Source organism: Rutidosis leptorrhynchoides, chromosome 11, assembly GCF_046630445.1.
Source record: "Rutidosis leptorrhynchoides isolate AG116_Rl617_1_P2 chromosome 11, CSIRO_AGI_Rlap_v1, whole genome shotgun sequence".
Taxonomy (NCBI): Eukaryota; Viridiplantae; Streptophyta; class Magnoliopsida; order Asterales; family Asteraceae; genus Rutidosis; species Rutidosis leptorrhynchoides.
The window spans coordinates 49,207,400-49,216,814 of NC_092343.1; the positions used below are offsets into that span (position 1 = coordinate 49,207,400).

At 36.6% G+C, this 9,415-nt stretch overlaps 1 protein-coding gene across 2 annotated transcripts; it reads right to left on the reverse strand.

The window, feature by feature from the left end:
• Window positions 1-5,195: 5,195 nt before the first annotated feature.
• Window positions 5,196-9,193, reverse strand: LOC139877118 (receptor-like protein 9DC3). Of its 2 annotated transcripts, XM_071864535.1 has the most exons (3): window positions 9,012-9,193; window positions 5,501-8,244; window positions 5,196-5,429 (listed from the first exon to the last, which is right to left on the reverse strand). In XM_071864535.1, exon 2 carries the CDS (start codon window positions 8,082-8,084, stop codon window positions 5,520-5,522), a length of 2,565 nt encoding a protein of 854 aa, XP_071720636.1. In that variant the 5' UTR covers window positions 8,085-8,244; window positions 9,012-9,193; the 3' UTR covers window positions 5,196-5,429; window positions 5,501-5,519. The 2 variants fall into 2 exon arrangements, with proteins under 2 accessions (XP_071720636.1, XP_071720635.1); XM_071864534.1 differs by lacking the exon at window positions 9,012-9,193 and having other exon boundaries at window positions 5,501-8,363.
• Between the last annotated feature and the right edge of the window lie 222 nt (window positions 9,194-9,415).

The window sequence follows — 9,415 nt, forward strand, 5'->3', positions numbered from 1 at the left end:
ATCAAAGTTGATCCCGCAAAGATTGAAGCTATCAGCAAGTGGGAAACCCCCACTACTCCGATGCATATTCGCCAATTTTTAGGTCTCGCTGGTTACTACCGAAGATTTATTGAAGGTTTCTCTCTGATTGCGCGTCCTTTGACCGCGCTGACTCACAAAGGGAAGAAGTTCATTTGGGAACCCGAACATGAATCTGCATTTCAAACCTTGAAAAAGAAGTAAACCACCGTACCTATCTTATCACTTCCTGAAGGCAGTGATGATTTCGTTGTGTATTGCGATGATTCGAAAAGTGATTTTGGTTGTGTACTAATGCAACGCACAAAGGTTATCGCTTACGCCTCCCGACAACTGAAGATTCACGAACGAAATTACACTACTCAGGATCTCGAACTTGGAGCCGTTGTCTTTGCGCTCAAGCTGTGGAGACACTATCTTTATGGAACAAAGAGCACTATTTTCACCGATCATAAAAGCCTCCAGCACATCTTCGATCAGAAGCAACACAAAATGAGACAGCGTCGATGGATCGAGATGCTGAATGACTATGATTGTGAACTCAGTTATCATCCTGGCAAGGCCAATGTTGTAGCTGACGCTTTAAGCCGAAAGGAGAGGATGGCACCTCTTCGTGTTCGGGCACTGAACATCACCATTCATTCAAATCTCAACAGCCAGATCTGAGTAGCCCAAGATGAGGCTCTCAAGGAGGAAAATATATCTCATGAACACTTGAACATTCTCGTCTCTCGATTCGAGGTTAAGGAGACTGGACTTCGATATTTTGCCGGAAGGATTTGGGTACCTCTTTATGGAGATCTACGAAACCTTATACTAGATGAAGCCCACAAGTCGAGATATTCGATTCATCCCGGAGCGGGCAAAATGTACCACGATCTTAAGGAACAGTACTGGTGGCCGAATCTTAAGAAGGATGTTGCAACTTATGTTGGAAAATATTTGACTTGCTCGAAAGTAAAGGCCGAGCATCAGAGGCCCTCTGTATTACTTCAACAACCGGAAATCCCGCAATGGAAGTGGGAAAGAATAACAATGGATTTCATTACCAAGCTACCAAAGACGGTGGGCGAATACGATACCATCTGGGTTATCGTTGACGGTCTTACCAAATCTGCACACTTCTTAGCCATGAAGGAAACTGATACGATGGAGAGACTCGCTCAACTATACATCAAAGAGGTTGTATCTCGTCATGGTGTACCCTTATCGATCATCTCAGATCGCGATCCCCGTTTTGCTTCCAGATTTTGGCGTTCTTTGCAAGAAGCCTTGGGAACACGTCTCGACATGAGCACTGCATATCACCCATAGACCGACGGAAAAAGTGAACGCACGATTCAGACTTTGGAGGACATGTTGCGTGCATGTGCTATCGATTTCGGAAAGGCCTGGCAAAGGCATTTGCCACTCGCCGAATTCTCTTACAACAACAGTTATCACTCGAGCATTAACGTTGCACCTTTTGAAGCGTTGTATGGTCGCAAGTGCCGATCTCCTATTTGTTGGGCCGAAGTAGGCGAAACTCAAATCACCGGACCCGAGATAGTCCATGAAACAACTGAGAAGATTGTCCAGATTCAAGCGAGACTCAAGACGGCTCGTGATCGCCAAAAGAGTTATGCCGACCTGAAACGTAAAGACTTTGAATTCAACATGGGTGACCGTGTAATGTTGAAGGTCGCACCTTGGAAAGGTGTGATCCGTTTTGGAAAACGTGGGAAGCTCAACCCGAGATACATTGGTCCTTTTGAAATCTTGGAGTGTGTTGGACCCGTTGCTTACCGTTTGGATCTTCCAACTCAATTGAGCTCAGTTCATCCTACTTTTCATGTATCGAATTTGAAGAAATGTCTTGCTGAACTGGAACATGTCATACCATTGGAGGAACTTACAATTGACGACAAACTCCACTTCATGGAAGAGCTTGTTGAAATTATGGACCGTGAGGTCAAGAAATTGAAACGCAACAAGATTCCAATCGTCCGAGTACGATGGAATGCCAAACGAGGACCTAAGTTTACCTGGGAACGAGAGGATCAAATGATGCATAAGTATCCTCACCTTTTCCCGACTCCTCCATCTACCTCAGCTTGAAATTTTGGGACGAAATTTTCTTTAACAGGTGGGTAATGTAACGACCCAGAATTTTCCAACGTTTATTATTAATATTAATTATTATTACTTGCGCTTTAATAAATGTACTTATATACATTTACTTGTTACCGTACTTGACTATACATGGCCCGACTCGTCTTTGTGACACATGAACTTTTCACGAATAATATTTTGGATATTATTTACATACATGGTTAATTATTATTAATCATTTTTAATTAACTAAGGTTACTAGTTAATTACTTGGGCTTTTTATTTAATTGTTGATTACTTGGACTTGGACTCATGATTAATGGACTTAGAGGCCCACCCTACATCCTTAATGGATTAATTAGCCCATCTTATTATGCAAGTATTATACTTAGATGAAACTAGATTAATTAGTGAGTGAAAGACTAGTTACAAGTATCCTTACACCACTTTCCCATACCAATTTGCTTTCTTACCATTTTTGAGCTAGATACATGAAAGAAACTAGTGGACATTTTCCTCTTTTGTCACCCCTTGGAGCCGTCCACTTTAGGTGGGTAAAGAGGGGTTTTGTTTCAATTTTTGTGTTACATATTCTCAAGTATTACTTCACTTTTTACACACACATAATACTTGCAACTTCTTTTCTCTCATTTTCTCTCTAACTTGTAAGTATCAAGCTTTAATTTTCTCTCTTTTTCTTCCATGTAAACCGCCACCTTCATCATCAAAATACTTGATCTTGTTTGTTGTTTAATTACTTGTAGTTGGTTATTGTTGTTAAGAATCAAACTTTCTAGTTTGTTCTTCATATCATCTTGTTCATACAAGAACATACAAGAACCTAAACTTTCTAGTTATGGTTCTACACTTAATGATTTAAAAGATTTAAAGTTCATGAGTTATAATCATACTTGAGTTCATGTTGTAAACTTAAGGTTTACTTTCTTAAAGATCAAAGCCTTGACTTGAATCTTTAAAAGTATGAACAACCATGAACTTATTACTTGTAAATTTAGTTTATTTCTTCATATTATGTATCTTTAAATTCGTGATTCTTGTTGTTAATGGTCAAGAATTACTAGTTAATCTTGATCTCATTTTTCTTGAACTAAAGTTAACTTTGTAAGTTCAAGAACATGGAAGTATAACTTTCTAGTTATAACTTCATATACTTATGAAATATCTAAGTTTCTATAGCTTATGGTCTTCTAATTTTGTTGTAAACAAGATTTTATGAGCTTACATACACTTTACAAGATGAGAATCTAAGTTTTATAACTTATGGTTTCATTAAAGTAAAGATTCAAGTGTTATGACTTAGGATTTAACTTAGTAACTTTAGATCTAGACTTTTGGGTCTTGGATCTTCAATATCTAACTAAGAACTATGTTCTACAACTTAAGATCTTGATTAGTTAGTTTACTTTCAAGTTTGTAGCTTAATATTACCTTTAGAGTTCATGTATGTGTCGGATCTAAGATCTTGATGTAACTTTGGTTCATCAAACTACTTGCAACACTTAATTGAGTTGTGCTAATTATATTAGACTTACACTTGTGTTATGATGGTCAAAACTTGGTAAAGATGATGCAAACACATCAACGAGTTGTACACTTGAAGCTATATGCATCAAGGATGAGAATCGTGATGAGCATCGAGCACCAAGAACCCACCGGAACACTAAACCTACTGTTTTTCGGGTCTGATCAAAATACCTGGGCTACTGTAAAGTTTATTTTAAGTTATTTCTGTTCGAGTAGATAATTTTTCGTTTAAGACTCATCTTAATTCGAGTTACGGTTTAGGATCTATGGCCCTCCGAACGTCACTATGTCCTTTTAAAGTTGTGCTGAAAATTCTGACCTACTCGCACTTAAACCGTCGCCACGGTCAAACAAAGACGAGTTTGGTTCGGGAATTTTTACAGAAACTAAAGGACTCATATACGGAGCCATAGCCACTGGTCCCACCTCAATTCAGTTTGTATAGAGGCCGTGACGACTGATCGAAATCAGCCTTTGTTTTAAACTCTTTTCTAGAATGAAACTTACTTTATACTTTTGTTTGATGATGAATGAATGATGATGGTACTAAAGACCTAATTTACATACATTTAAACCTATTGGGACGATTTACTGACTTAGTAACTTTTGACTTAGGTTGAGGACCTTTTGGACAAACGTACTTGCTTACTTTTCCCGAGTCAACTTTACTACTACTTTTCCACTGTGAGTTATAGCATCCCTTTTTACTTTAACTATTTTGGGAACTGAGAATACATGCGCATTTTATGTTTTACATACTAGGCACGAGTAGTTAAACTTTATATATGTGTGGGTTATACAACGGCATAAACTTTCCCCTTAGCTCGATAACGTTTAGTCATTGGTTTTTGAACCGGTGAACGCGAATCTTAGATATGGATCCATAGGGTTTGACATCCCCACTCGGGCTAGTAGCGCTAGCATTTAATGGGTGTTTAATACTTCGTAAACATACGCACTCGCCAAGTGTACTTTTAGGGGGTGATAAACGTTAATTTAGTTACCAAGTGCCCACGGTTATACATATACTTTTTATACTGTTTTGAAACGCTGTTGAAGCACTGAAATCTCGTGGCCTACCTTACATTACTGTTATACATAAACTATAGCTCACAAACCTTTGTGTTGACGTTTTTAAGCATGTTTTTCTCAGGTGCTTAAGGTTGCTTGCTTCCGTTGTTGTACTAGTCATGCCTTGTAGACACCCGCTGCGCTTGTTAGAGTTGTCACCGCATGAAACATTTTATTTGCATTCAAACTATGTTACCTTTTGAAACAATGATTTGTAACGACCATTGGGTCACGTACTATTACTAATTGCTTCCGTTCATTGAAGCATACTTTTGTTGTAAGACATTTGATGTTGGTTAAGACATCACCTTTATTCACGAATACAAACTTCTTTTGAAACCGCATATAGTATTTGACCTTGTAATGATCCTGTTGTTGATGACTCGTACACGATGGTTTTGTACGGGGCATCACAAAAACAACAAGAAATATATACCAATATATAAATAGGATAGATGAAGAGTTGTAACAATACTTTATTTGAGTTCAGATCGAATGCTTACATATCATGCAACTCGACTTCTTACAATAAACATTATACGATATCACTATGTCTTTAACGCAACACAATTTAACTGAGAAGCTTCTCTAAGTCAAAATGGAAGGTACAACTCCACAATAAACTATTCAAAATACAAAACAAGGATATGTATCAAACTTAACACAATCTATTTCAAGCAGCCCAACTCCTCCATAGCTTCTTCCTGCATAAAATTTGAAAAGTAAACTGAGCTATTTAACAATTTATTGAAATAAGAAACACATGAAATCGTACCTCTCAGAAACTAACTTTATTATCTTCCAATAAATATGTATCTTCTCTTGGTTTGCCTTGTGCGGATTAGATGTACTCCAACATCAGCAATTTCATTAAACCACTTTGGTCTTCCGGTTGATAACATGAAATATCCCATGAGCAGCCCAACAAAGGTTCCACATCCATATCCCATCATAACAACTCTCCATGTGAAACCATTGTAAACATCATCTTCTTCTTCTTCGTCATCTTCAAGTTGTGGATGATCACTGCAATTGGGCAATGGAAATCCACAGAGTTTTGGATTACCTTGAAACGAGCTCATGTCAAAAGTACTAAACTGTTTTCCTTCCGGAATACGCCCCACAAGGTTGTTTTCTGAGAGATTTAAATATTCAAGGTTTGTAATACCGGCAAGGCTTTTAGGGATCTCTCCTGTGAGTCGGTTACAAGATAAGTCTAAAGATTCAATCTCTAAGAGATTCCCTAGAGCATATGGAATTTCGCCTTTAAGGTTGTTGTGAGATAAGTTGAGCACTTTCAGTGAAATAAGATTACCAATGACATTTGGAATATCTCCTTCAAATTCATTACTGGATAAATCAACAATCATATAGTAAACAAAAATTTTTCCAAATGGGAGGTCTAGACCTTTTACTGTCATAACGACAGGATTATAGTATGCAATGCCAGCAATGTTCATATATACCGGCATTGTGCTACGTCTTATAACATGCTTCATGGCATTGAAATTAAGAAAGTATTTTGCCGGAAGTTGTCCCACAAACCTATTATGAGATAAGTCAATAACTAACAGACTTTGGAATGAAACATCAACAGCAAAAGAGGTTGCAATGAGTCCATGAAACATGTTTGATCTAAGGTTAAGAACTTTCAGGTTTGAAAGACCTCCCAACCAATCTGGGAATGTACCATTTAAGCTGTTGTTTTCCAAATCAAGAACTTCCAAATAATGACAATTGGATAAAGAATTTGGCAACTCTCCTTGTAAATTATTTCCCTTCAAAATAAGCCCTTTTAAGGTTCCACGATATCCAAGCGTGTTTGGAATTGTGCCATGGAAATCGTTATTCCCCAAATTCATAATTGCAAGATTTGAGAGATTTCCAAAGCATTGTGGAATCACTCCGCCTAAGCTATTATTGGATAAATCTAGTAAGGATAATCTTCCCAGGTTGCAAATTGATGGAGGAAGTAATCCTTCAAGCTGGTTGGAGTACATAAGTAAATGTTCCAAGTTGGTTATATTTCCTAAACATTGTGGAATCACTCCCCTAAAGCTATTCTCGAACAAATATAGTTCGCGTAAATTGCTCATGTTGCAAATTGACAAAGGGAATTGTCCATGGATGTCATTGCTAGATAGATCTAAAAATTCAAGATTTCTCAGGTATCGTAAGGACACCACCGGAAACTCATTTAATTTGCAAGAGGACAATCCTAAGAGCTCCATATTAGGGTTGGCATGATGAGTAGTAGCGTTATTGGTTGTAATGGATAAACCACTGTACGAGAGATCAAGAAATTCAAGGTTTGTGAGACTTGATAACAAAGTATCCAACTCCCACTGACTAGTTAAATTATTAGATGAAATATCTAACCAACTAAGGTTTGTGAGTTGGAGAATGAGGGCTTGATCAATTTGACCACCTAACTGATTCTGACTGAGGGATAATGTTTTAAATGAGGGAAGAGCGGACGTATTAAAGGGTACACCTCCATTGAACATGTTATTAGATAGATAGAGAGTTTCTAAAGAGGGAAGATTAAACAACCAAGATGGCAATGTCCCGTTAAGTTTGTTACGTGATAAATCTAGATAAGTGAGGTATGTTAGGTTAAATGGAGACTTGGGAAGGGACCCCATCAAATTAACATAAAAAAGCCTGAGTTCTCTCAAAAGAGTAGAATTGTTAACCAATCTTATGAAAACATGATGTTGAATTCTCAAATTGTAAGATAGATCAAGCGAAACCAATTTCTGAAGAAGAGATCTTTCGGAAGGGATTTCATCAATACTGACATTGTTATCTGACAAGTCTAGTATTTCCAAAGATGGAAGATTAAAGATGTAACCTGGAAATTTTCCTTGCAATCCTATCGACCCAAGATTTAGTAATTCCAACGAAGAACAAGATATATTAATATAACTAGGTAAAGCTGAAGAGATATTAACATCTTGAAGTGAAAGTTTTCTCAAAAAAGTAAAATTTTGAAGCACTTGTATGAAAACATCAGGTTCAAGACTTATAGAATTCTGAGAGAGATCGAGAGACACCAAATTTTGAAGAAGGGTGATGCCCGGTGGGACATCTCCAGAAAACATGCACTCTGACAAGTTGAGATGCGTGAGACTTTTTGAAAACCTTCCAATTTCACGTGGAATTTGGGAATTACTAAAATTATTAAAAGCCAGGTTGAGTTTCTTGAGGTGAGGAAGCTTGAAAAGGGAGGTGTTAGGATGGAGGGTACCTTGTAACATACCACAACTAAGATCGAGACCGATAACATCACCGGTGGAGTGATCGCACGTGACTCCATTCCAATCACAACAGTCAGTATTTGTTTTCCAGTTCATCATAATTGGATAGTAACTTGCAGAACCAAGCCAATCCTTACATGGGGTATAATCATGTCTAGGAACTTCAATTGAGTGATTGATGGAAATGAGGCCGTGTTTAAAGAGATGCAGAGCCCCGGACTGTCGAGCAGAGCATTTATATTTTTTATGAGTAGTTAAGCTGACATTGGAATAAGAAGAAACTGATGAACAACCAAAATATAAGAAAACTGGAACAAAGTAAATCAATTTTGAATTAATCATTTTTTTTTCTTTCTTTAAATAACAAGTCTATGTTTGTAGTTGATATATTTAAACTAACACTATAACTGTATATATACTCATAGTAGTGGAGTATATTTTTGCATTGTAGTTGCTTTAAAAAAGGGGCCTACTACCATTGTTTCCAAACGTATCATTTGGTTTGTAAATTATCATTGTAGATTATTAAATGAATAAAGATTATATTATGGAAGACCTCTAGTAAAAAGTTGACTGAGACCACCCGAAAAAGTAATAATTGATTATCATTGTAGATTTGATTAAATGAATAAAGATTATATTATGGAAGACCTCTAGTAAAAAGTTGACTGAGACCACAACATTTCAAGATTAGGATACCATTTAAACCCAACTAAGCCTCCCGACTTCAATATCAAAAACAAGTACAGCCATCAATATTCTGATATTGTGTAAAAAACCATATATAAAGCACCTACATAAATCAATATATGAACACGAAATACTTGTATACATAAAATTTTTTGACCCATTTCGTATATAAGTAAACTTCTTTATTTCTCTTCAATTGAAACTATACGGTGATCTTTAATTAAGGGAAATTTTCCTTCGGGCATTTCATCAAACAGTTGGTTTGCATGGGAAATTTTAACATTGTGCATCAATTTAATATAAGTTACTAACATCTTACAGTTAACAATAACATACTTGATAGAGAAGGATCAACGATAACGTGATATTCTTGTATTCTGATTCCAATTCAAAATCGAAGGACAAATAGTATGTATATGATAAAGTCTTATTCATCTAAAAGAAAAGGAGGGGGGAAAGAGATAAACTCAGACACAGTTTGACTTTTTTTTGTTGTTGATAGAATGGAATGGGCCAACAAATTGACTTAAATTCCATTTTCAGGAGATGATATGTACACCTACATCCTTTTGTTCATACACAATCAAATTTAATTTTTGCCATATATTCCCAAGGTAAAGAGGAGTGATATAATTTAAAGTTGGAATGGATAATATAGTTCAAAAAATTAATTTGGTTGTATATGAAGAAAAGGAGATTGTATAGATATCATCTCCCATTTCCATTACACAATCCTTCCC